The sequence below is a fragment of the Oncorhynchus clarkii genome, chromosome 22 (assembly GCF_045791955.1).
Source record: "Oncorhynchus clarkii lewisi isolate Uvic-CL-2024 chromosome 22, UVic_Ocla_1.0, whole genome shotgun sequence".
Classification (NCBI taxonomy): domain Eukaryota; kingdom Metazoa; phylum Chordata; class Actinopteri; order Salmoniformes; family Salmonidae; genus Oncorhynchus; species Oncorhynchus clarkii.
The window spans coordinates 11,748,151-11,775,852 of record NC_092168.1 but is presented as its reverse complement, the minus strand read 5'-3'; the positions used below and the strand labels follow the sequence as shown (position 1 = coordinate 11,775,852).

Here is a 27,702-nt window from a genome sequence, read left to right as displayed (position 1 = left end):
TGTCCCTCTTATCTCTTCCATCAAGGTCCCTATTCCAGCTTCAGATGGAGGGCGGGGTTGTGTTCAGTGGAGAAAATGCAGTGAAACGTGTCCTGAACATGTCCAATAAGAACATAGATTTGTTTTCAGTTGCAATAACTTTGCAACAGTATCCCCTACTGAATACTAAAACCCTGTTTTCTTATGCTTAGGCAATAAGGCACTGGGGGGTGTGGTATATTGCCAATATACCACGGCTAAGGGCTGTTCTTATGCGTAACGCAGAGTGCCTGGATACAGCCCGTAGCCTGGTATATTGGCCATATACCACAAACCCCTTATTGCTATTATAAACTGGCTACCAACGTAATTAGAGCAGCAAAAATGAATGTTTTGTCATATACCCATGGTATACAGTCTGATATACCACGGTTGTCAGCCAATCAGCATTCAGGGCTCGAACAGCCCAGTTTATAATAAGGAGTTAACAATCAGCCTCCTGTCACTATGCACTACACCAGTTTCTGAGTACAATCCAGTGGCGGCTGAGCGAGACCCAGCTCCAGTGAGCAGGGCTGCCAACAACAATGGGCAACTGAGCAGAAGCTGGACCAAATTCCCCCCCCCCCCCCTCATGCAATTAGAAAAGCAATTTGTTCAAAGCTCTTTAAGGGGGGAAATTAAACAGTCTACTATCTCGAAGAATGCTGGGGGGGTTTAATACCAATAAAGGACATTAAAACAAATGAAGTTGTACATTCACTTATTGTAGGAGATGTTGCCTAACTTGGTGTTGTGTGTATCATATACACTGGAACCCACTATGATGGGTGTGGATGCCTTGACTGACGTGTTTGTTCTCTCCTCTCCTCAGGGATGTTTTTGATGAGCTTTCTGAGCTGGAGAGAACCGGGGCCAGTGGAGGAGCCTCAGAGGCAGGGAGGACCGTCCTGCAGCCCCTCTGAGCCACCAGTCTGTCATCAATTAATCACACCAACCAACACTCCAACAGCACAGAGCTGTTCCCCATCAGTTGTCGGGTTAAAGAGAACCCTTCTCCAGTACTACTGATTGCCGTCCACATTTTGCCCTCTTCAGGCACTTTGTCCCTTTTTTAAAAACAAAACGCAACAGACCAAGGTAGCTTCTGTCAAGCGCAAAACATCAGCACACATACAGCCCACATTCTTCTCTCCAGGTCTACTCAGAAATGAGACATGCAGCACACTCAAAATATAGGAGTTGACTATGTTCTTTGTTTATTCAAGCCTGAGAGAGATTAGCCCCCAAACTTTGTTTCTTTTCTATGATTTGTTGAATAACTTGTAAAATAGTTTCTTGGCACTCGTATGATATTAACTATCATGCATTTAAGAACTTTGATAGAAAGTGTCAGATGGATTGTATGGTTGACTCAATTTCTAATAATCTATTGAAAACCAAGATTTATTATTCTGTGCTGGAATTAAAGCTAATTTAAGGTTAGTACTTTCTTCTATATGCATCGGATACATGTGGTGCAATATTTATTTTGTGGCATAGATTTGCCAATACTGCTTATGTTTGTATTCTGTTCTAGAGTTGAGTCGGATGTTTGTTTTTTTCAATTTCTTGCAATGATTTACATATGGACTGTTTGTTGCTGTTTTATTCATGTTTTATCACCTTGACAAACTAAACATTAATAAAGTAGCTTTTTTTTATTTTTTTTTTGAAGCTCCTAGGGGTTCCCTAGTGCCTCCCAGTACAGAACCGGTAGTTTCTTTTTCTAAAGCGCTTTACTTTTGAGAAATGCACAACCACTTTGTTTAGAATGTGTTCCTTCAAACCGCTGACAATGCAGAAACATGTATTACATGCGTAAGCTATCCTGCATAGGCTTTGCTTTTAATAAGGCCATAAGATTTAACTATTTATTTTAGCAGAGGTCTGTTTATAATGGCCAGCTCGGATGTCTCATCACACCTGACCAGGCCAGTATTCACATCTTTTAGACTACTTTTTGCTAAGATTAGGGTTTGGCTAGCTATTTACTGGTCTCCTGCTTGCATTAAGTGAAAATGAACATGTTTTAGGTTGACAAGCGTGTCTGATGTGGAAGGAGTAGCAGAGTGGAGTTTTTTTTTTTGTAGTTCAGGCTCCAGTATTTGACTTCCTACATCACATTTTAAAATAAAAATGAATTTAAACAATGGTTTTGGATGTTTTTAATTGTCATCAATGTCAAGTCATGAGTAGTGCAGTTTGATTGTTAAAAAAAGAGTAGTCTGTCTAGCTCCATAAAAGCTCAGCAATCACATGAAGGCTGACGCGGTCTGTAGCTATCACTTGGAAATGGGCAGTTTATTCATGATCAAGGAGTCGTCTTTGCAAGTTTCCAAATCCATCCAAAGCTAATAAGTCCATTCGTTTCAAAGGCCTTCCATTGCAGGTGGTTCTTCTTGGTGGTCACCCGTCTTGGCTACATTTCTTGGTCAGAGGCACCAGCTGTCTGCCAGTGAATCTGTTGAACTCATTAAGTATGTAGCTTTCCTTCTGCAGCATCTGGGAGCACAGATATACAACTGTTAAAAGGAAATCTTTAATTTAAAAAATGTGGGACCTAGCCATTGCACTTTCATCATCCATACCTCTTTCCACTCCTCCTCAGTTTCATGTCTGTAACCCAACAAATGACAGATTCCATGAGCAGTGACTGACTGAGCAAGGAGAAGGGGGACAAAAAAAAGTCAAATGAACAAGCACTAATGCAACTACTAGTGTTTAGTGTTATAAAAACAATTGTCTGTCAATCTTGGGACCCAGAACCATAGTGTGTGCTGGCAAGTATTTCACTAGAAACGTTATACTTTTGCATGTGAATGGTTATCACACGATAGTCACAGGACAAACCGTTTATCACGCAGTATTTCACCATTCTAAAAGGCAAGGTGGGCCACCCCGCCTCACTCTTAAGCTCCCACCAAAAAGACCCTGGCTTCGATTGAAAATGTGACTTAATGTCTGTTGCAGGTTGTCATTGTAAATAAATATTTGTTCTTAACTGACTTGCCTAGTTAAATAAAATAAATGTTGTGCATGCATTGTGTGGCTGTTTTACTAGTAGCTTGCTCACTGTGAGAATTCCATGAAGATCCTGAGACTGCTGCTGGCACTGTTTCATCAGGTATTCAACCCCCAAGAAAATGTCTCCAAGGTTCAGTTCATCTCTGTAAATGGGGCAAGGCAGCTTCCCAGGCCTCAGCTCCTTTAAAAACAAAACAAACATTGATCACCGTTTCTTTACCTAAATTCAATTTCCAAATGTTCACATAGCGAACAGGGTAACACTTCCAGAGGCCAGAGTCCATCCCACCACTGCATCTTGAACCTGTGGTGCATTAACACCCGTGCCATGATATCCCAGACCTCTTGACAGGGGCAGATGAATGCTGGGAAGGCAACTTAGATACCAACCTCATAGAATGGAAATGAGAGGACATCAGTGGGCATATTTTTTTTCCTATAAATGTTATTGATGCGTTGAATTTTGCGGTTGTCCACGCAAATGACTCCCAAATCAAATTTTTGGATGCCTAATATGTGCCTCAACGTCTCCACATCCTTCCGTAGCCTCGCGCGTCGCAACGGCACCACGTTCTGAAGATTCCGTAGAACTACACCCATTTGAAAACGCCAGTCACTAATGTTACAAAAACTCTGAAGGAAATAGTTTTTATCAAGTAGTCGTAAATATTACGAATGTCTACATACAAGAAACAGGTATCCTAGGTAACTAGCGTGTTGTTAGCCGGCGAATGCTCGTTGGTTCAATCAAGGTGACTCAGTCGTTCCAGTTGTTGAAGGCATTCTTATTTTAGATTATGAAAACAAATATGTACTATTCTACAACAAGGTCATCTAGAGCTGATGTAATGATACAAATCCAATATATTATTATATGACAAAATATCCTATTGCTACAAACAAACAATGAACATTTCAGCTAGCATTATTCTCTTGCGGATCCTTCCCGGGGTGGAATGTAGAATCTGGGAGCCTAAATAGGTTGGACCGGAACCGGATGTCAGCAAGTTTCTATTCAAATTGATGAGCATAGGGGAATACTGAAAAAGTAGGTCACTAGCTATCTTGTTTGAAACAATATAAAGGTAAAGTCCGTCTGTATTATAAAAAGCAACCGAACGTTTTAGCGTTATTAAAGACGTCCTTAATTTTCAAGTAGCACGTCTTGTAAATTCGCTAGCGCGTTAACAAACTAAACGTTAGCTAGCTAGGTTTACATGATGTAACTAACGTGAGCTAGCTAACATTTTCCAAGTCACAACATGTTAACTAACTAGCTAGTTACATGTAAAGTACGCCATTAAAGTGTTTACGTAGTCTTTGAAGCTGAATTATGTGTACATAATTAGTTACAAAAAATAGATAACATGAATACGTTTCCATAAACCACGTTAGAAAACATGTTAAATTAGCTATATAACATCAACATGCTAATGTTTACTTTTCTTGTTTTCAGGCTCAATGATGCTTCACTGAAGACACTTCAAATGTAGGAACACACACTCCTCAACATGCATTGCAGCAACCTGGACTCTAGAACGGCTTATGTGAGTTCAAGTGAATAAGTGACTGCCGTTGAGTACAATTGAGACTATTCTGACATTTCCACCATGAATCCCAATAGTCTGTTTGGGAGACAGCAGGGAGGAGCTTTCCAGGCCCCCAGCAACACTAACAAGACTGGTGGCATGTTCCAGGCCTTCAGACAGGAGGGTTCCACCAACCCTCCACAGAATGTAGCATTTAGGCAAACTGCAACATTCGGGCAACCGTCTGCCTTCAGTCAGCCTTCAGTCTTTGGTCAGTCTCCGGCATTTGGGCAGACGCCTTCGCTTGGACAAGACTCTGTTTTTGGGCAAAGTGGAGGACTAGGTCAGGCGTCAGGGCAGACCTCGACATTCTCTTCAATAAGTCAGCCTCCATCCTTTGGTCAGTCCTCATTGGGGCAGGGTAGCTCTGGGTTTAGTGGTGCTCCCCCGCCATCGTATGGTCAGGCCACCGGACAGATTCAGAGTTCTGGGTTTGGACAGATGCCTGCTTTTGGACAGAGCGCTGCCTTTGGGCAGCCACCTGCATACGGGCAGCAGCAGGCCCCGGCATTCGGCCTCTCCTCTGGGATCTCCCAAGCTTCCTCTGTCCCCACCACTACCACCACCGCAGGGTCGGCACAGCCTTTGAGTTTTGGCCAGTCGCCCTTTGGCCAGCCGCCACCCAGCGCTACGACCACCTCTTTTGCTACAGCTCAGAGCGTTGTACAGAGTGGAGGCTTCAGCACGTCAGAATTCAGCTTCAAGCCGTCCAACGAGGTGCTGTTTAAGCCCATCTTCAGTGCCAGCCCAGAGCCGGCTAACCCCCAGCCCGCCTCTGCATCCGAGCAGCCCTTCGGTGGCACCACCACCACCCAGCCCTCTTTCAGCACCAAGGACAGCAGTGGACCAGCCAGCTCAGGCTTCTCTCTCCTGACCGGAGCCAAGAGTGGCCCGCTTGGCTTCAGCTTCTCCCAGCCGGCGGTGGCCCCCTCCATCTCCGCTTCCATTGCCACTACCAGCCTGGCCCAGAAAGACCCTCTCAGCATAGGCTCCGGAAGGAGCCTGCAGTTCACATTCTCCCAGCCATCCGCTCTCTCCAGCACTAACTCCAGCTCCAGCACCGCTGCCCCCCAACCAGCTCCGGTCCCCAGCAGCCCCTCCTCCTTCAGCTTCTCTACCAAAGTCCTCCAGTCCCAGCCCGCGCCCCCAATGTCCCTGTTTGGAGGAGTCGGCTTCGGCCAGACTTCTACATTCGGAGACCTCAAAACCGAGGCCCAAGCCGAGGAGAAAGTTGGCGATGAGGAGAGCACCAGGGAAGTGACCGTGTTGGGGAGACTTGGAAAAGGAACTAAGCGGAAGGAGGAGCCAGTGAGTCCCAAAGCCGCTTCAAGGAAGCCTGCCCAATCAGAGGACGCCCAAGCTGAAGCCAGAGCTGACTTACCCAGACACCCCTCCAAACGGCCTCTCCTGAGGTCCTCCCGCGGCCCCGTGGGTGGACTCTTCTCCAGGGCAATGAGTGGCATTATGAAATCCACAGCCAACTCAGTGAGGAGGGACCCCGTGAAGGAGGAGCAGCAGCCTCCAGGATGGGGGGAGGGGGAGAGAGCAGACACACAAGCTCCCATCAGTCTCAGACCCGCTACTCCTCCCAGTGCTCAGGCCCCCACCAGAGAGGTTCTGGAGAAAGCAGAGGCGACTGGTAAGTCCTCATGTTGAAAATTAAGTAAAACACTATTACTTGCTGTGAACCAAAATGTACCAACAAAATGTTTAATTTGTATCACAGATTTTGTCATGCTGATTTTCTTCTCACCTTTTCCTCCAGGTTCGGTGGAAGCCCCCGACCCAGACGCTGAGACCAAGACCCCAGCTAGGAGAAGGCAGCGCAGCGAGAGCACGGACAGCCTGGGGGGCATGTCCCCCAACGACGCCACCATCCTCCAGTGCAAGAGCATTCCACTCAGCCTCAACAAAAAGAACGTCATAGAAAAGCACTTTGGCCGCTTCGGGAAAGTCTGCCGGGTCTACTGCCGACCCCATAAGAACCTGGCTATCGTCCACTTCCAAGACCACGTGAGTACCACTCTACAGACAACAGAAGCGACTTGACATGCTTTTGGGGATTCTCAGTTCCGTTACATGTTATATGATTGTGCCGAATTTAACTGAGAATATTTTTTTGTTTGTTTTCAAACGTCTGTGATACCTTTCAGGCATCAGCAGCAAAGGCAAAGAAGAAGGGTAAAATGCTGCACAGACAGGAAATTGTTATCTTCTGGCAGAGGAAGAAACACAGTAAGTCCTTGTGGCCGCATCCTCCTATTTTGCAGACCAAATTACTGTTACTAGTTAAGTATGCAATTAATAGGCTTATCTAAGGGAAATCATCTGACAGACAAGTAGCCCACTGTCAAGCTCTTGATCAGCTGCCCCTGTATTTCCATGCACCTTGATTGAAGCCATTCTGTCTTTAGAAATTGATTGTGTGTGTGCGCGCTCGTTTGTATTGCTCCTTATGTGTTTGTGTCAGGCCCGGGGAAGAAAGGCGATCGAGCCCCAGAGGGAGAGGAGGAAGAAAGGGACAGGGACAACCAGGTTTCAGACACCAGTCTGGGGGGCTTCCAGTCCTCCTCTCCACTGAGGAAGCCACTCCCCAGAGCCCCTGCCCTCAGCAGCACTGTCAACCTCAGCAGGAGGTAACCTTGGCTCCCCCTCACAGCTAGCTGGGCCAGACTTCCTGTTTCTGTGAAGTGCTTTTATAACCCGAAATGCTTGTGGAAACATAGGACTTATACTGTAAAGATAATAGATACTTTCGAGGCTTATTAACTGGGGGATAACTGTGGGTGTTAGCTAGCCGTGGGTGACTAGAGTTAATCTCTAAACACATCAGGATGTGAAGTCCGATATAAAAAAAGACACTTTGCTTCTCAGCTCCCCAGTGAAGAAGCCGTCCATAGCCAAGTCCCTGCAGTTTGAAAGCGAGCCCCAGCAGGACAGCAGCTCCGAGGGCCAGAGCTCTGAGCGCCCTGTGCCCTCCTCCCTCCTCCACCTGATTGGCCAGCTGGCTGAGACAGCCGAGGAGAAGTACCGCTTCCTGGAGCAGAGGGACAAGATCTTGCGAGCTGGTAGGTATAGTAGAGCTGTCAGTCTGACATGCAGTCCTGGAACTGGCCACGCACTTCTGAATTGACTTTCCTGCATTTCTTGTATGAAGCCATTAGTTGACATGAAAGAAAGAGCTGAATGTCGATTTATTTGACTGTTGGCATAACAACAACGAAGAAATGAAAGTAATAATAATAAACATTAAATAAAAATCTGGTCTGTAGAGGCTGACTGGTTCTGTTGTTCAATGTGCAGGGCGGCCCAAACGGACAGACCTGGAGCTGTCTTTCTTTGTGGGGACATGCCCAGACATGTGCCCCGAGAAGGAGCGCTACATGAGGGAGACACGCAACCAGCTCAGTTGCTTTGAGGTCGTCCCAGACACTGAGAGGGTAAAGCCATTTCTTCTATCCCTGTTTCAAGTCACACAAATTCTCTCAGGCACACATTTTGCAAGTATACTGCACCTGTGCTACTGTTGTGTAAAGTACACCACCCTGTCATCAATAGAATGTTCCACTTAATGGCATATGATAATCATAATAATGATGATTTTGATATGTGTGCTATTTATATGTCCTCAAACTCCAAGTGCTTGACATTGTGAGTGGGATATACTCCTGTCCAAACGTCTCAGTTAAAGGATATCAACCTTGTTTATACATTTTATAATGAGACGTAACCACTTCCTGTCCAGGTGGACCACGTGGCGGCCATCAAGGAGTACAGCAGGTCGTCGGCGGACCAGGAGGAGCCCCTCCCCTACGAGCTGCGGCCCCTCCCCGTGCTCAGCATGACCATGGACTACCTCGTCACCCAGATCATGGACCAGGGCCACGACAACTACCGCGACTGGTACGACTTTGTGTGGAACAGGACCCGCGGCATCCGTAAGGTACACACAGCTACTGTTGGTTAGCTAGCTAGCTAGCTGGTACTGTTTTTTTAATAGTTTATTATCGGTGTCACAATTTGTATTTTTTTATTTATAATGTATTTTTATTTAACTAGGCAAGTTAAAGGAATGGGAAAGTGCTAAGAAATGCTGAGTAGCTGAGAGCAAAAAATAAATAAAAGCTAATGAAAAAGTGTTCATAACACATTGCTGTGGTCTGAGGGGCTTTGTCCGTTGGAGTTATGCTAACTCTATTCCTCTCCTCCCAGGACATCACCCAGCAGCACCTGTGCGACCCGCTGACGGTGTCGCTGATCGAGAAGTGCACCCGCTTCCATGTGCACTGTGCCCACCACCTGTGCCAGGAGCACATGATGACGTTCGACGCCAAGATCAACAACGAGAACATGACCAAGTGCCTGCAGAGCCTGAAGGAGATGTACCAGGACCTGTCCACCAGGGGTGTCTACTGCCCCCAGGAGGCTGAGTTTCGCCAGTACAACGTGCTTCTCAAACTAGACGTTGGGGACGTCCTCCGGTGAGTCACTCACCAACGATTGGGTCGTGTTTATTAGGGTACACTGTAGCAAAAGATTTGGTAACGGAAAAGGTAATAAGTGTCTCTTATTGGCCAGTTTTACCTCCCAGTCTCCCTTCGTTACAGACCATTTTCTTCTGTTTTGTTCTTACGACTGTGACATTACCCTAGTTATTCTCCATTTGGAAACATACTACTGATGAACTGTAAGCTTGTTTTTGTTTTACTGTTTCAAACACCGCCCTTATCCTCCACTCTGACTGAGAGTATGCTCTCTTTTGTTGTGGTCCACACAGTGAGGTGCAGCAGTTCAGGGATGAGGTGCGCAACTCTCCAGAGGTGAAATTTGCCGTGCAGGCATTCGCAGCTCTCAACAGCAACAACTTCGTACGCTTCTTCAAGCTGGTGAAGTCTGCCTCCTACCTGGCGGGCTGCCTATTGCACAGATACTTCAACCAGGTCAGCAATAAAAGTCACCTACCCTAGTAACATTCCTCCTCCATGTGAATTTTAGTGGGTCTGTAGTTAGCTTTGAAAAGTAGTAGGAAGTTGAACCTGTAGTAAATGAGGGTCACTTCCCAACTGGTTGTCCCTTGGGAATTGATGGACATTTGTGTGTTTGTGCCTATGTGTTTGTATGCATTCCTGTGTGTGTAGGTGAGGGGCAAGGCCCTGAGGACCCTGAATAACGCCCACACAGCGGGCCTTCAGAGGTCCACCATCTTCCCCCTGGAGGATCTGGTGCGCATGCTCATGTTCGAAGACGCCGCTGAGGCCACAGACTTCATCCAGCAATTCGGCCTCAACGTTAGTGGCGAGTCAGTACCAGTACCTGTCTAATACAATATATGCACCCAACATATTTACTGGAGAGAAGAAATAAAACCTGTAGCATACAGAAAACAAAAATTTGAAACAAAAACAAAAACTTATTTGATGTTCAGGTTGCACCTCCATGTATCGCTTGAAATGTAACATCTTCACAACAGTAAAGAGCTCAGAGGGACAATGTTTTTGAAGCGGCAATCAGCAGTAGAAACAATAACAAAGAGTACTTCGCGCCCCTGTTTTGCGAAAACGCTGAAACGTATGTCATCCATGAAATAAAATATATAGTTTTAACCATGTTTTGAGTCTATATGAAATTGTATTAGTCACATGCTCCGAATACAACAGCTGTAAACCTTACAGTGAAATGCTTACTTACGAGCCCCTAACCAACAATGCAGTTTTAAAAACTACGGATAAGAAATAAAAGTAACAAGAAATTAAAGAGCAGCAGTAAAATAACAATAGTGAGACTATATTATACAAGGGGGCACCGGTACAGAGTCAATGTGCGGGAGCACCGGTTAGTTGAGGTAGTATGTACATGTAGGTAGAGTTATTAAAGTGACTATGTATAGATGATAACAACAGAGAGTAGCAGCGGTGTAAAAGAGGGGGAGAATGGGGGGGGGGGGGTATGGGGGGGCAGGCAATGCAAATAGTCTGGGTAGCCATTTGATTAGGAGTTGAGGAGTCTTATGGCTTGGGGGTAGAAGCTGTTTAGAAGCCTCTTGGACCTAGACTCGGCTCTCCGGTACCGCTTGCCGTGCGGTAGCAGAGAGAACAGTCAATGACTAAGGTGGCTCTTTGACAATTTTAAGGGCCTTCCTCATATAGTGTTTGTTTACATTTATGTTGTTTACAAACATTGGTGTAAACACAGATTTAAAATGCTTATTGTAATTTCTGATTGCTTCAGACAAATTTTGTGCTTCAGTTGCTCTTCTCCACTCGTCGTCATTCCCACATTCACGAACGGATGGCTCTGACTTTGTATCAACTTTTCTCTGTGTATTTTTAGCTGGTAAAATGCAAGATTAACTTCAAGCAAAACATACGGAAATTTAGCTGGCTACATTCCTTTTACAAATAGGACTTCCATTCATTGTCTTTGTAAGCTAATTTACTGTTTTCCAACTAAAAAGTCTGAGTGACCAAGTGTCCAGGTGCATGGTCTCTGTCAAAAGGTTGAATGAAACCTACAGAGTAAAGACGAGCATTTAGGCTTTACTTTTGGTAACATTTCCGAAGAGTTATTGAAGCACTTGGCTTGGTATGGCTGCTTGACAAATAGCGTTTCACTTTTCTCAAGAAAATGAAGCTATTTTCTGCCAAATGTGTTGCACTAATGTATTTGGTGTGAACGGAAACCATAGTTGCATGCCCGTGACCACTCCTATTGAAGCAAAAAAACACTGACTGTCAATATAAAACGCAGACTTTCTGATGGTGTGCGTTTTGGTGGGTTATGACAGTGGAACTAAGCTCATGAGGTCACATAAGCTCACTAAGCTTATATTCTTCAAGAATCAATGTGTACATGTTGTTAATTTATAAGTCCAACAATGGATGTAGCAACGGGTAATTGCCCCTTAAAGTATTCATACAAAAAAAAAATCTAAAGATGAATCACTATAGTCACTTTTCAATGTTTCACTGGGTAATTGTTGTCATTAAGCAACAGACTTCCTTCTCTGATGTCCTCTAACCTCCTGACCCCACAGCTTGGTGGAACTGAGCCGCACGGCCTGGCAGGAGCCAGACCTGAACCTACCCCAAGTGAAGTCAGATGTCATCATGGCCAAGAGGGCTGTGCTAATTGGGGAGGTGGTAAACGGAGGACCACTGCCCAACCCGCCCCAACATGCCCCCGTCTGCAGCTTCGACGCCCACAACAAGTACTGGGGGGAGGGTCCGCTGGCAGAACCCACACTCTTCAGGAGCAGCCCGGTGGCTGTAACGGGTATGGGAGCCATTGCAGTTCAAGATGGCTAAACTGTACAGGCCTTGTGAGCCGCTGTGTCCGTAGATTGATGTTCAAGACGGCCCTTACTGACATTGTTTATTTAGCCTGTCATGGTGTCTAGAGTTGTCTGCCGTTGTTGCTACCCTTAAAATGTGAAAATGTTCAATAGTTTGTATTGGTAGTCTTGAGCTAATGATTCAATGTCACAGGTACGAGGGGTGTCCATGTTCTTTACAATTGCTGCTGTGTTGTAATCTTTCTCATTCTGACTGATAATTAAAAATAATATAAAACATTTTTTGACTCTCCCCAGTGCCAGCCTTCACCCTGCAGAAGCCAGAAGTCAAGGCCCAGCCGGAGGTTGAGCTCCAGCCGCAGAACAAACCTGTCATGCTGCTGGCAGAGCCACGACTCTTCGGGGATCTTCCACCACCGTACCCCGGCCTTGCCACTGCCACCGAGCCTGCCCAGCCATTGCAGGGCACAGATGAGACAGGGGAACCAGAGCCCGCCCAGCCCACTGTCCAGGTCCACCCTGCAGCAGATCTCCAACAGCAGCTGTTCCAGCCCATTGATGTTGCCCAGACCCAGCCTGTCAGACCCCCCTCGCCCCCGCCCAAACCTGAGCCAATCTACTCTGACGAGGTGAGAGAGCGAGAAACCCCTAGTGGGTTGATGCTAGCTTGCCTTAGTGGTAGTGTTTCCCAAATGGGCTCCCGATTGGCGCTGTGGTCAAGGCACTGCATCTCCGTGCTAGAGGCATCACTACAGACCCTGGGTTGAACCTGGGCTGTATCGCATCCGGCCGTGATTGGGAGTCCCATAGGGCGGTGCACAATTGGCCCAGTGTCTTTAGGATTTGGCCGGGGTAGGCCATCATTGTAAATAATAATTTGTTCTTAACTGACTTGCCTAGTTAAATTGAAAAAATAGTGGGTTAAGACTGTTGTTAGGTCGTTGCAGCTTTCTTTTTGGTCATAGCTCTAGGCTCTGCCTCTAGATGTATATGAAAGTCAGCAGAAGGGTAGGAGATGTGTCCCCCTGTACGTATGACTCATGTTTTCTGTCCATCCTACTGCCGTAGGACATCCTGGCAGAACTGGAGTGCGTGGTAGAGGAGGTGCTGGAGGCGGTGGTGCAGGAGGTTGCCAGCGCTGGGGCCGACTACGCTGCAGCCGCTCTTAGGTGAGTGCTATATTATTGCTTTGTTTGTTTAAGACTGACTTAAGATTGCATACACTGTGGTACATCAGGAGTAGCATTGAACATCCCCTTTCACGTTGATACCCAATGCCTTGTTTTTCTGTCTCGCTGCAGTGCGAGCAGTGTCCACATGGAGGCGGTGGTGAGCGAGGTGGTGGAGCAGATGCTTTGGGAGGTGTCCACAGCCGAGGTCCAAGCAGAGCGAGAGAGACTCGCCGAGGAAAAACGCAGGATAGAGGAAGCCAGGTTGGTCAAAGACTCTGAAACACCTTGATCTCAATCCTAACCCTAGCTGCAAACCCATACGCAAAATGTGGTGACTGTAAGTCGTTTTGGATCAAAGCGTCTGCTAAATATTATGTTATTAATCTCTCGCTTTCTTAACCATACATTGGAAGCAGAAGTTTAACAAATCACTTAGTCAAAGTTTTGACCTGTTAACATGTAACTCCACATCCAACTTCTAGTCCAATGTCTTCCAACTCATTATCCTTGTCTTATCCTTGGCAGGAGAAAGCAGGAGCACGAAGTCTTCCTGGCCCAGTTTAGTGACTCTCTCTGTTCTGAGATCAGCCAAGAGGTCTTGACCGAGTGTATCCAGGAGACTGCCGCCTCCGAGATCCAGTGAGCTGCCCTTCTACACTCAAAACTCACATTCCTGATTCCATATCCACCACAAGCCCCATGTTCATGGTGCTGTCTCTCCCTTGTGTATATGCACCTGTGCAGTACTGTCGAGCCTCTGTTGTTTTTGCCGACGTGCAATAGCCACCAGACATTAGTCATTTTCAGTAACAATATCTGTGTGTCAGGTTAGCCATGGAGGAGGAGGCAGCATGTGTGGCGCGCTGTTCTGAGGAGGTGTGCAGCTTCCTGGTGGAGGAGACCCTGGATAAAGAGATATTCCTCATGGTGGAAGACATCCTGGAGGCGGAGCTACAGCGCATACAGAAGTACATTAAGAGGTACAACCAAGGCATTTGAATGACAACTATGACTGCTTAGGTTGACAGTTGGGCCACCAGACATCGTGGAGACCCTTTATCAAGGTTCTCCAACTCTGGTCCTTGCTGTTTTAGTTTCAAGGCTCATGTTTGCTTTTCAAAGCCTGCCCTCTCTTTCTGTTGGGTGTTGGCTCCTTCTCTCGAAGCACCGCCATAAAGTGGAATATTTTACCTTGAACACTGCAGAAAACGCGAGCTCCTTCCTCCGCTACTGTTTCGTCCTCGTGAGGCTACAAAACGTTGAGTATCCGGGGAAGCTGTGAAGCACATAGCCTACAGAACTTGGTTCAGTAGTGGCCTGAATATTGTATATTCATTTGTTCATACGTCATATAAAGGCTGAAGGCTAGAAATAGCCCATATCTATTTTCTGCAATGTATGATCCAGATAAAAAAATATATATATATTTTTTTTTTATCTAGGTTTTACACCAATCATTCACTATAAAACATTTACCAACAAAAACGCTTAGCAAAATACAAAATATTATGGGGCAATAATAACTATGCCTAAAACCATATATTTCTAAATAACAAAAATATATATAAAATAAGAGTAGGCTACATGACAATCCAGCGCCGTAAAAATAAGTTCAGAACAAATCGTCCAAGAATGTGCTTAATGTTCTGGTCTCATAAGGATTTTGGAGTCATTGAAAGGGTTGAAATGGATGTGTCACGAAGGCTAGGTGCTAATTTTTTTCAGCTTGAGTCTTCAGGTAAGACACCAGCCGTTCAGTCATGGTCTACTTCTGAACCCAGTAGCTTCAGTTCCTTCTGTTGCTTGCAGTGGGTGGCGGAATGACAGCAAGTTGCTGCTCCCTTCTCATTTCACCTCTGCAGCTGTTGTTGCAATGCCTCGATGAACTTCCAACGGTGGGGTGGTTAGCGCCAAGATTTGCCGAAAATGTTCGATGCCAGCCTTCCACTCAGTTGTTGGTCTTCGCCAAGTCAAGTCAGTTCAGAAATTCTGAAAATTTAAAAAAGAGATCATATTCGGTTCACTTCCAGAATGATTTATTTGCGGTCTGTCCTTCCCATCTGTAGGTGTAGCCTTCATGTGCCAGGATATTTTTTCGAAGCACGTAGTGGATATATGTGGGTTACATTGCTTGTCAGTGACATCACCAGGACCTTGGATAAGTGAGTGCCACTGGACATTTTGACTGTAATTTCCTCTTATTGTAGGCCGACAATCTGTCTCCACTCTTTGCTGGACTTAGTATGTCAATGTCAGAGTATCTTCTCATTTGGGTAATTTGTGTGGTATTGAACATATTGTAATGTATCCAGTCATGTAGAATTGTAGAAATGTATTTTAGGAAAGGATATTTTAGAATTTCATAATCATTTTCAGACGTTTTCCGTTGGTAGGCCTAACCATGTCTCTCTCCTTGCTCGGAAAGCCTGCTGACTGATGTTAATACCAAAGTTGATAATTGTGACTTGTGACTTGATTAAATTGGAATGATGATGTATAGCCTAACACTTTAATCATAGGCTACTGTTACTTTGTGTCTCTAAAATCACAACGTTTCTAAAGTCATATTGAAACTTCCAAATGTCGGCCTTTTACAAGATCATTTTTTGGGACATGAAATTTTCTATTTTCCTAACGGATCAAAACTGGGTATGCTATAACCTATATATATAATATTCTGCCCGTATGAACACATTTATTTTAGGCCATATATAGAAGAGCTATGCCTGATTTTAATGAAAAGCTGCAAACAGACACATTGTTTTGCAGCCAATAGACTATACAGCTGGCTTCACAGTTTCCCCGACGAATAGGCCTACAAGGAAACTCGACATATCTCGCCGAAGTTGAGTGCGCGAGGGATCTGTGCGCTGCTTCGTACTTTCCACAAAAGGTTTTACACAACAAAAAGACATGTAAGCTTCCCTCTCACTCCCTCTCTCCCTATTTCTTTCTCTCTGTCAGGTGGCGCGACGTGGTGGCGGTACGCAGGCAGCTAAAGAGACAGATGCGGGGCTTCCCTGCCGCCCCCTGCTGTGTGGACCCCCGCTACAAGCTCAAAGCCCTGGCTCCCAGTGCCCCCTCCCAGCCCTCTATGGACTGTCTGGCCAGGGGCATGGTCAACCTGGGCAATGCCGGCTACATGGCCCTGTCCAGCACCAGGTACTGGAGCTACCCTGCCCTGCTCTGGCCCTCGCCTCCCTCTTCTCTCTGTCCTTCTTTCTCTCTCTTTTTTTCCCTCTTTGCTCTCTTACACACCTCTGACTCTTCTGTAATGTCCCCAGGTTGCTAAAGATGAGACAAGAAGCAATCCATCAGATGCGAGTCCACTTCTACTACCAGCAGCTGTTGAAGTAAGCCGTCACCCCCGCTCTTACGTCATTGTAGTTCTTCTCTCAGTTGTGTACTTCTCAAACTCACTCACAATGACATTAAACACAACATCAAACAATATGTGTGTCCCCTTCAGTGAGTCAGTGTGGACTCCTCTAGACATGCCTATGCTGGTGGTTGAGAACGTTCCTAACCCACCTGACAGAATCTTCTGGAAGGCCACCCTGTTGTTGCCCAGCGACCACGAGAGTGTTGCCAGCATTGCCGACAGGTGAGATCTAAAGCAGTGTGGCAGATGTAATTGCCATTGAATTCCACACACCCTCTCACAGTGCAGCATACAAGTACTCTCACCAGTACTTTGATGGCTGTGTCCAAGAGTGTCATGTATTTGCCGGCTCTGCTAAATACTGTATAGTGATTTTAGTTTGATGGACAGCTGCCTCTGAAGCCTCCGCAGCTAAGCTTCCATCCTGTGGTTCTTGATCTGCATCTGCTCCAGGATAAGGAGCAGCCTGTGAGACTGTTTCTTCTTGAGGACTTTCTTTCTTCTGAAAGTGGCACTGGATGCATGGACCACCGTTCTCTACACAGCTGACCATTTTCACCAGCTGGTCTCATGCTTTCCAAGTGCTTCTTTCTGTCCTGAAACTCATTCAGCTTTTCACCTTTCCAAAGATAACCACAAACAATGGATCTATCTTATCAACCAGTTTGCTGTAATGCTCTTTCATGATGTCATGGGACTCATCCCAGCTCTTGGTGGAATCCACAACAGATCTGTAGAACACATCCAGAGTCATGGGAGAGGCCACATCATCAAAATCAGATTGTCTTGCTCTCATCTCTGGCAGTGGTAAAGATCACAGGCTCAAATTTTCCAATGGTGTCTATCGCGAAAATCATCAGACCTTTTGTGAATAAAATTCTGAATCAATCGCAAGAGTTTATGAAAAGTGTTCCAATTAAGATCTGTAATAATTTGCCGGAGAGGCAGAAAAGTCAGCTGAATCTTAGCTTTCCCAGTGAGGACTGAATTCAGAATTGGCTATTTATTTTTCACACAAACACTTCTTTATTACATGTATTTTTTTAATAGAATACTGCTAATAACCACAGGGTGCATCAAAGTCCATCTTGCAGAACTTGGTGAATGTTCATATGTACTGTATGTTCAAACGGGGCAGCCTCTTGTATATTTTTATCCGAATGCAATGGGCCTCCCGGCACAACCAGAGGAGGACTTGACCACCCCTCAGAGCCTAGTTCCTTCCTAGGTTTCTTCCTTGGTTCCTGCCTTTTCTAGTGAGTTTTTCCTAGCCACCGTGCTTCTACACCTGCATTGCTTGCTCTTTGGAGTTTTAGGCTGGGTTTCTGTATAAGCATCTGCCGATGTTAAAAGGGCTTTATAAATACATTTTGATTTTCTCTCCACATACTTATTTTCACCAGCTAGTCACTCATGCTTTCCAAGTGCTTCTTACCTCTGATGACACTTGTGTTTATTGAGTGTGTTCTCTGTGCTCTTATTGCAGGATCCTGACAGACTGGCTGGAGACGAAGTTTGGCGTAGGTGAAAGTGCAAACGACACCGAGAAGGAGCAGGAGGGGACACTGAGGACTCTCTGCATCACCAACGGACTCAGGGAAGCAGGAGAGAAGACTCACAAAGTACACATCAGCATCAAGGTGGGAGCTAAAACAACATTACCAAAACATTTTCCACTAAGACTAGTGATAAGTTGAATAACTACTTTCTACACAAGGGGTATCAAACAAATTTTGGCCCAGCTGCCGCATTCGGTCTTCAACGAGATCTGGAGGGCCATACTGTATATGTGTTATACAGTGCATTTGGAAAGTATTCAGACCCCTTCCTTTTTTCCACATTTGTTACGTTATGGTAATTAAAAAATGTATTACATTTTTCTCCTCATCATTCTACTCACAATACCCCATAATGACAAAGCGAAAACAGGTTTTTAGACATTTTTGCAAATATTTATAATTGTTTTTATTTTTTATTTTTTTACTTATACCTTATTTACATAAGTATTCAGACTCAATTGAGCTCCGGTGCATCCCGTTTCCATTGATCAACCTTGATGTTTCTACAACTTTATTGGAGTCCACCTGTGGTAAATTCAATTGATTGGACATGATTTGTAAAGGCACACACCTGTCTAAATAAGGTCCCACAGTTGACAGTGCATGTCAGAGCAAAAACCAAGCCATGATGTCGAAGGAATTATCTGTAGAGCTCCAAGACAGGATTGTGTCTATGCACAGATCTGGGGAAGGTTACCAAAAAATGTATGCAGCATTGAAGGTCCCCAGGAACACAGTGGCCTCCATCATTCTTAAATGGAAGCATTTTGGACTCTTCCTAGAGCTGGCAGCCTGCCAAACTAAGCAATTGGGGTAGAAGGGCCTTGGTCAGGGAGGTGAAGCATGGTGGTGGCAGCCTCATGCTGTGGGGATGTTTTTCAGCGGAAGGGACCGGGAGACTTGTCAGGATCGAGGGAAAGATGAATGGAGAAAAGTACAGAGATCCTTGATGAAAACCTGCTCCAGAGCGCTGAGGACCTCTGACTGGGGGGCGAAGGTTCACCTTTATCAAGGACAATGACCCTAAGCACACATCCAAGACAACGCAGGAGTGGCTTCGGGACAAGTCAATCAATCACATTTATTTATAAAGCCCTTCTTACATCAGCGGATATCACAAAGTGCTGTACAGACACAACCTAAAACCCCAAATGCAGGTGTAGAAGCACAGTGGCTAGGAAAAACTCCATAGAAAGGCCGGAACCTAGGTAGAAACCTAGAGAGGAACCAGGCTATGAGTGCTGGCCAGTCCTCTTCTGGCTGTGCCGGGTGGAGATTATAACAGAACATGGCTAAGATGTTCAAATGTTCATAGATGACCAACAGGGTCCGATAATGATAATCACAGTGGTTGTAGAGGATGTAACCACTGTAGAGGGTCTCTGAATGTCCTTTAGTGGCCCAGCTAGAGCCCAGACTTGAACCCGATCGAACATCTCTGGAGAGACCTGAAAATTAGCTGTGCAGCGACGCTCCCCATCCAACCTGACAGAGCTTGAGTGGATCTGCAGAGAAGAATGGGAGAAACTCCCTAAATACAGGTGTGCCAAGCTTGTAGCATCATACCCAAGATAACTTGATGCTGTAATCACTGCCGAAGGTGCTTCAACAAAGTACTTAGTAAAGAGTCTATTATAAATTAAATGAATCTGATCCATGCATATGAAAATCCTAACTGGCACGCAGATCAGTAAAGTACAATATTTTGTTATTCCAAATGGAAAAGGTTGCCGACAGCTGGTGTAGCCTATTACCGGCAACTTCAGGAGCTTAATGGCAGAATCTGCTAAAACCAGCAGTAGAGAGAGGAGGAGGGTTGGGAACAGGTTTTTTTCTTCTGGTTAGGCTATATTGATCTCTTGCTTCCTCTTTAGTAATTTGTGTGTCTTGATTTTTAATCGCAGTGCTTAAAGCATCAGACAAGCTCAGTAGCCTATATATAGTTGACTTTATTCAAGCATAGGTTGTGTCTTTATATCAAAAGAACAGATGACTATCGGTCGACCAAGATTGTTTTTTTTGTTGTTGACATACACTTAGGTTGGAGTCATTAAAACTTGTTTTTCAACCACTCCACAATGACACAAGTAATTTTCCAACAATTGTTTACAGACAGATTATTTCACTTATAATTCACTGTATCACAATTCCAGTGGGTCAGAAGTTTGCACTAAATTGACTGTGCCTTTAAAACCTCTTGCGGCTCGGTGTCCTGCTCGCGTTCCACTATGACAACATCTGGTGAAATTGCAACTTCAGGAGCTTAATGGCAATCCCAAGGGATAAACAATAATATTTAAGACAGAGAATAGTATGTTCAATGGGGAAGATAAATAACGAAGAGCGTGCAACTCATTCACGAGTGCAGCAAGACTACTTTTCTAATGAGGGACACCTTGGATAAACTTACAACTACTTGTTCATGTTTCAAGAAACAAGCCTGAAACCCTGTCTAAAGACTGTTGACATCTAGTGGAAGCCATAGGAACTGCGATATGGCTCCTATATCCCATAGACTAGCATTGAAATGGCCTGTGACCCCCAAACAAATTTCCGGATGGATTTTCCTTGGGTTTTTGCCTACCATATCAGTTATGTTATACTCAGACATGTTTTATTTTTTTACCCCCTTTTCTCCCCAATTTCGTGGTATCCAATTGTTTTTAGTAGCTACTATCTTGTCTCATCGCTACAACTCCCGTACGGGTTTGGGAGAGACGAAGGTTGAAAGTCATGTGTCCTCCGATACACAACCCAACCAAGCCGCACTGCTTCTTAACACAGCGCCATCCAACCCGGAAGCCAGCCGCACCAATGTGTCGGAGGGAACACCGTGCACCTGGCAACCTTGGTTAGCGCGCACTGCGTCCGGCCTGCCACAGGAGTCGCTGGTGCGCGATGAGGCAAGGATTTCCCTACCGGCCAAACCCTCCCTAACCCGGACGACGCTAGGCCAATTGTGCATCGCCCCACAGACCTCCCGGTCACGGCCGGTTATGACAGAGCCTGGGCGCGAACCCAGAGTCTGGTGGGACAGCTGACGCTGCAGTACCGCGCCCTTAATCACAGACATTATTTGAATAGTTTTAGGAACTTCAGTGTTTTCTATCCAATGCTACCAATTATATGCATATCCTAGCTTCTGGGCCTGAGTAAAAGGCAGTTTACTTTGGGCACGTCAGTCATTTGAACTTCCGAACACTGCCCCCTAGCCCTAAGAGGGTTTAAACAGCTTGGAAAATTCCAGAAAATGTCGTCATGGCTCAAGAAGCTTCTGATAGGCTAATTGACATCATTTGAGTCAATTGGAGGTGTACCCGTGGATGTATTTCAAGGCCTACCTTCAAACTCGGTGTCTCTTTCCTTGACATCATGGGAAAATCAAAAGAAATCAGCCAAGACCTCAGAAAAACAATTGTAGACCTCCACAAGTCTGGTTCATCCCTGGGAGCAATTTCCAAGCGCCTGAAGGTACCACGTTTATCTGTACAAACAATAGTACGCAAGTATAAACACCATGGGACCACGCAGCAGTCATACCGCTCAGGAAGGAGATGCGTTCTGTCTCCTAGAGATGAACGTACTTTGGTGCAAATCAATCCCAGAACAACAGCAAAGGACCTTGTGAAGATGCTGGAGGAAACGGGTACAAAAGTATCTATATCCACAGTTAAATGAGTCTTATATCGACATAACCTGAAAGGTCACTCAGCAAGGAAGACGCCACTGCTCCAAAACCACCATAAGCCAGACTACGGTTTGCAACTGCACATGGGGACAAAGATCGTACTTAAAATAAAGTGGTGATCCTAACTGACCTAAAACAGGGAATTTTTACTAAGATTAAATGTCAGGAATTGTGCAAAACTGAGTTTAAATGTATTTGGCTACGGTGTGTGTAAACTTCCTACTTCAATTGTATCTTTTTTAAATATATGTATTTTTTTTTTACTGGAACCTCCGGCGAGCAGGAATTGACCCCAGATCTGGCCTGTGAGCTGTATATTTGACACCCCTGTTCTACACTGACGGATTAACATCCTGATGCATTCACCAATCCCATCTAAGCAAATATCAAGACACTTCTGACAGCAGTGTAGTTGTACTGACTTGTACTGTCTGTGTGTGTTGTACCTACCAGGCATCTCGGGGCCCGCTGAGTGAAGAGGGCCTGTCCAATTTGGAGGAGGGACAGGAGCTCCAGGGTACAGGGGCCCTGCTGATGCTGCTGCCTGCCCCCAGCCCAGGCAGCGAGGACCAGGACGTGCCCATGCTCTCCGCTCTGCTCCAGCTCAAACAGCTCCAGCAGGCCAACATCTGGGACTGCTCGCTGCCCCTTGCCATATTGGTGCCTGGCCCCCACAACACACAGAAACTGGAGGAAGGTAGGGGTACCCCAACCACACATGGCTGGACATCACCAGCATTTTCTTAGTGGTCACTCACTCAATGGCACATATTGTGAATTAAGTCCTTATTAAGTACCAAATCTGAAAATCTCTGCCTGCCTCTTCTTCTCTTCTGGTTAGACCTGATGCTCCAGACGTTAGTTGAAGACGGTCTGATATCAGAACACGTGTTCGTCCACATCCCAGAGACCACCAGCGACCTACAGGGCTCAGAGCAGGTACGGACAGCCCTCTTGAAACAAAATACAACTATTTAAATTGCCATTAAGATGAGTAGTGTTGTATTTACAACCTGGACGATACCAGTATCGCGATATTCGTTACTATCGTGCCAAAGAAACAAACCACGAAAGGGATTTAATTTCTTTATGATAACAGCCCTAATGTTGGAAACTAACATCATTATGTTTGCATCCAGAGTCGCATTTATTTATTTTCCAAGCTATCTTACAGCTGGTTTTTAAGGGACCAAAGAATTTGATCTGTTTCTGTTTTCGTTTTTGCCATGTAAAAAGTATTGGGATACTGGTATCGTCGCAACCCAAGTTTTATTGAATTGGAAGTATTCTAATGTGTTGTTTTATGGGGTTTTGCTTGCCCCCAGGTGAGCCAAGCGGTACGCTGGCTCTTGGCACGTGCCCCAGTGCCCGCCCTCCTCTCCTCCCAGACCCTGGTGCACTTCGTGGAGGCCGGGCTAGGCCGCGAGTTCAGTGCCCGTCTCTACAGCCACCGGCAGGACCGGGCGGGGGCAGGGCTGGCGCGCCAACACCCAGCCCCTGTCATTAAGCTCTACAATGCTGTGCTGGCATTCCTGGCTGACCTAGTGTCTTCCCAGTACCTCTCCAGCCTGTCCTGGCCTCCGGGGGAGTTCGCCCTGCCTGAGACCCGGGACTTGGTGCCACACCTGGGTTGGAACTCTCCCCAACACCTGGCCTGGCTCCGGACGGCTGTAGTCAGCTTGCAGATACCCAGCTGGGACATTCCCGCTAACACAGGTGGGTAGCTTTTTGGCTTGTGTGTGTGTGACTGTGTAGTTTTGCTTGTGTGTGATTCTGTTGACTTGCGACTTTTATGTAGCCTGATCCCAGATCTGTTTTTGCTTTTGCCTAACAGACTGGCTCCCAGGCTAACATTTATCCCTTATTGCTGCTCAAATTACAACTTTTACATTGCCCTCCCATCTACTCTTTAATCTCATTAATAAAATTCCCCCCAGCCTCCTGGCCCCAGCTGTGTTCCGCCATCTTCCAGTACGCCGGCCAGATCCCAACTTCGCGCCACAGCCAGCCCCTCCTAATGTCCCGTCTGGAGAACCTCCTGGAGAGGGTGCGCTGTTCCACGGCTGGAGCCCAGGACCACTGGGAGGAGGAGGGCCCATCCTTCCAGCAGGTCCCCTGGGACGAGGTGGTGGCTCTCTGCATAGACCATAAGCTGAAGGACTGGCAACCCCCTGACAGCCCAGTTTGTGACGGTGAGATGACTATTGGTTTATCTGCTCTACTCAAGGCCTATTTTAGCATTTTGGGTGACATTTCCCGCACCAAAGACAAATGCAGCTCCTTATGCTAGACAGAATATACTGAGCTTTCAGTGGGATTTGAGACACCAAAGTACTGTATGAAGAAAGCAAGAAAACAAGTTAAAAAGCCTTTATTGCATTGGAATTTGTAAAGAGCTAAACTTAATCCCAAGACTCCGGTGGTGCTATTCCAGATGCAGTGACAGAAGATGGAGAGGTCCTGGTCTACTTCCCCAAGGAGGGACTGAAAGGCTTCCAGCCCCCGGCAGAGTGGACGGAGGCGGTCAGCCTCACACACAGAGAGAAGCAGCAGGAGACACAGGGGTAAGGAGGAGACTGGTTCACTACTGTCTCTCTTTCTCCCTCTATTTCTCTCTCACTCTCAAATCTACTCCTGAGTCTGTTGGCTTATACTCCCTTCAGCGAATTGATAAACAAAAAATGATCATTTCCTCTTCAGAGACAGTCCAGGAGGCCTCGCAGTTCTCTCTCCCTTCTTCAGAGCCAGTCCAGGAGGCCTCGCAGCTCTCCCTCCCCTCAGACAGAAGCTATTCCGGAGCCTGGTGGATCGTCCGGACCGCTTTGCCCCCTGCCACACTCTGGACATCACACACACCCCCTCACTCCGGGACCTGCTGCCCCACAAGGTCCTCCACGGTCTCCAGGAGGAGAGGGCACACAGCCAGAGGTGTGAGGAGCAGCTGCAGCGCTGGCTAGAGGTAGAGCCCTTGGACTCTCTCTCCATGCCCCTCTTCATGCCCTCTAGCCTGCTCTCCATGACTAACATCATGGCCCCCATACGTACTTCTGGTGGTGCGTCCACTGCTACACAGGTACGACTGTCTTCGCACACACACACACACACGTACATATATATGCACACACATAAACACTATTACAGTGCCCTGAGAAAGTACATACAATCTAGATACAATACCCCATAATGACAGTGAAAACAACATGTTTTTAGATTATTTTGTTTTACATTAATTGAAAATGAAATACAGAAATATCTAATTTACAGTGCCTCTAGAAAGTATTCACAACCTTTTACTTTGTGTGTTACAGCCTGAATTTAAAATTGGTTATAAAAAAAATTCACTGGCCTATTATATTTTTTACAAATGAATTAAAAAGAAAAAACTGAAATCTCTTTAGTCAATAAGTATTCAACCCCTTTGTTATGGCAAGCCTAAATAAGTTCAGGGGTAACAAGTCACATAATAAGTTGCATGGACTCTGTTTGCAATGATAGGGTTTAACATGTTTTTTTAATGAATACCTCATCTCTGTACCCCACACATACAATTATCTGTAAGGTCCCTCAATCGAGCATTGAATTTCAAACACAGATTCAACTACAAAGACCAGGAAGGTTTTCCAATGCTTTGCGAAGAAGGGCACCTATTGGTAGATGGGTGAAAGTAAAAGCAGACATTGAATATCCCTTTGAGCATGGTGAAGTTATTAATTACACTATGTAGTGACTGGATGTATTGATACACCACCTAAAGATACATGCGTCCTTACTAACTCAGTTGCCGGAGAGGAAGGAAACCTCTCTGGGATTTCACCATGAGGCCGATGGTGACATTAAAACAGGCCGTGATAGGAGAGAACTGAGGATGGATCAATGGCATTGTAGTTACTCCACAGTACTAACATAAATGACAGAGTGAGAAGAAGGAAGCCTGTACAGAATAAAACTATTCCAAAACATGCATCCTGTTTACAATAAGGCACTAAAGTAAAACTGCAAATAATGTGGTCAAGTAATGAACTTTGTACTCAATACAAATAGTTATGTTTGGGGCAAACCCAACACGTCACTGAGTACCACTCGTCATATTTTCAAGCGGTGGCTGCCTCATGTTATGGGTATGCTCGTCTTTGACAAGGACTAGGGAGTTTTTTTTAAATAAAAAGAAACGGAATAGAGCTAAGCACAGGCAAAATCCTAAAGGAAAACCTGGTTCAGTCTGCTTTCCAACAGACACTGTGAGACAAATTCACATTTCACCTAACCTAAAACACAAGGCCAAATCTACACTGGCGTTGCTTGCCAAGAAGGCTGTGCAATTTCCTGAGTGGCCGAGTTATAGTTTTTACGTAAATCTGCTTGAAAATCTATGACAAGACTTGAAAAAGGCTGTCTAGGAATGATTAACAAACAACTTGACAGAGCTTGAAGTGCAAATATTGTCAAATCCAGGTATGCAAACTCTTACAATTACCTAGAAAGCCTCACAGCTGTAAGGAAATTCAGTCTATAACACAACAACATTTTGAAAAAGTCATGGGTTGTGAATACTTTCTGAAAGCACTGTAAATGATCATTTACACTGTTGAACATGTGTTAAACACAACGCACTAAGTAGGCTACTATAACAATATACACAACACACTATATACTGTAACCACTGTCCAGTAGTTTTAAAGTACTTTAGTAAAAAAAATACTTATTTTGGGGGGGAATTTGTACTGGCAGACTCACTAAACACACATGCTTTGTTTGTAAATTGTTTACGTGTTGGACTGTGTCCCTGGCTATCCGTGAATTTAAAAAAACAAGAAAATTGTGCCGTCTGCTTAATATAAGGAATGTGAAATGATTTATACTTTTACTTTTGATACTTAAGTACATTTTATCAATTACATTTACTTTTGATACATACTTTTATTTAAAACCAAATACGGTTACTGTAGTAGTATTTTACTGGCTGACTTTCACTTTTGAGTCATTTTCTATTAATGCATCTTTACTTTTACTTAAGTATGTTTTTCACCACTCCCACTATCTCTCTCACCCAAGTGTTGTGAGCATTTGCGATGAATAGTACAATAGTAGAGTGACTTAACTGATATTCTTCAATGTCTTATTTTTTTGTAGGAGGCAGAATCAGAAGACCCTTTGGAGAAAGCAGAGCGCGATTGGCTCAAGGGTGCTCCTGTATCCATGGCGCAGCGCCTGAAGGAATTGGATAGGCTTTTATTAGCCAGTCGAGAGGAGGAGCTTGCGTGCGGGCTCAAGCTGAACAGCTTATTGAACATTGTCGAGGACTGAATCTCATGTCATATCACACCACTTAGTTAAAGGCCTTAGCTTTTGCTTTTTGGACTTGTTGCCATCTGAAAATCTGTTATTTTGGTCAGAAAATGTAAACCCATAATATTGTCACTGTGTTTTTACTTTTTTAAATGTTTGTTTTCTAATTGAGAAGAAAGATTCATTGCTTTTTCTTTTTTAGTTTTGTTAAGTAGTTTTGCATTATGAAAGGGAACTGATTTGTTCCGTGTGTCTGCCTTCCTATAACGGGTGGATCTCAGTGACCTACACATGCAGTTGCTTGACAGACCTAACATGACTTAAGTTTATATCCATGATTATGTATTCATTGTAATTAGTTGCTTAGTCTTCTTGTAGATGTTTTTTTTTTAATCCCGAGGATGGTTTATTATCATATTTCTCCATATTAACTGATTTAGGGATATTTTGTGGATTGACCCAAATGAATTACTTTGGTTATGTTTGTGCCTATGTTTCATTTTGAGCTATATTTGTCTAAAATGCTGGGGTTATTTGTCATAGTAATCTAAATAAGTCTTCTGATGAATGTTGCCATATAGTGTTCTTAACTGACTTGCCTAGTTAAATAAAGGTAAAATAAATAGATGTGTCAAGAGTTTATGGTAAAGCTCTCACATTCACGAAAGCAACATGTTCGAGCACTCATTA

General features: G+C 45.0%; 3 protein-coding genes across 6 annotated transcripts in view; 2 read left to right on the top strand and 1 right to left on the bottom strand.

Annotated features, from left to right (window-relative positions):
- Window positions 1-2,173, top strand: part of LOC139380386 (ubiquitin carboxyl-terminal hydrolase 37-like) — a 34,045-nt gene extending 31,872 nt beyond the window's left edge. The window contains exon 24 of one of the 2 annotated variants that reach the window (XM_071123021.1): window positions 854-2,173. In XM_071123021.1, the coding sequence (XP_070979122.1) occupies window positions 854-944 (91 nt within the window). In that variant the 3' untranslated portion in view covers window positions 945-2,173. The remainder of the gene's footprint in view (window positions 1-853) is intronic. The other variant, XM_071123022.1, reaches the window with a different exon arrangement.
- LOC139380387 (endoribonuclease YbeY-like) lies at window positions 2,172-4,012 on the bottom strand. The gene is made up of 4 exons (XM_071123023.1): window positions 3,436-4,012; window positions 3,095-3,226; window positions 2,610-2,678; window positions 2,172-2,523 (listed from the first exon to the last, which is right to left on the bottom strand). The coding sequence occupies exons 1-4, from the start codon at window positions 3,643-3,645 to the stop codon at window positions 2,428-2,430; spliced, it is 507 nt and encodes a 168-aa protein (XP_070979124.1). The 5' UTR covers window positions 3,646-4,012; the 3' UTR covers window positions 2,172-2,427.
- LOC139380385 (minichromosome maintenance complex component 3 associated protein) lies at window positions 3,915-27,639 on the top strand. 3 transcript variants are annotated; one of them, XM_071123020.1, is made up of 28 exons: window positions 3,915-4,093; window positions 4,502-6,273; window positions 6,400-6,647; window positions 6,788-6,869; window positions 7,105-7,270; window positions 7,509-7,702; window positions 7,938-8,074; window positions 8,380-8,577; window positions 8,847-9,115; window positions 9,412-9,574; window positions 9,773-9,933; window positions 11,668-11,906; window positions 12,223-12,554; window positions 12,994-13,094; window positions 13,227-13,358; window positions 13,623-13,736; window positions 13,925-14,077; window positions 16,062-16,259; window positions 16,382-16,450; window positions 16,567-16,701; window positions 17,966-18,119; window positions 22,180-22,423; window positions 22,568-22,665; window positions 23,052-23,442; window positions 23,664-23,918; window positions 24,161-24,290; window positions 24,469-24,799; window positions 26,857-27,639. In XM_071123020.1, the coding sequence occupies exons 2-28, from the start codon at window positions 4,656-4,658 to the stop codon at window positions 27,028-27,030; spliced, it is 6,486 nt and encodes a 2,161-aa protein (XP_070979121.1). In that variant the 5' UTR covers window positions 3,915-4,093; window positions 4,502-4,655; the 3' UTR covers window positions 27,031-27,639. The 3 variants fall into 3 exon arrangements, with proteins under 3 accessions (XP_070979121.1, XP_070979118.1, XP_070979120.1); XM_071123017.1 differs by having other exon boundaries at window positions 24,427-24,799; XM_071123019.1 differs by having other exon boundaries at window positions 4,060-4,130; window positions 24,427-24,799.
- Window positions 27,640-27,702: the final 63 nt, after the last annotated feature.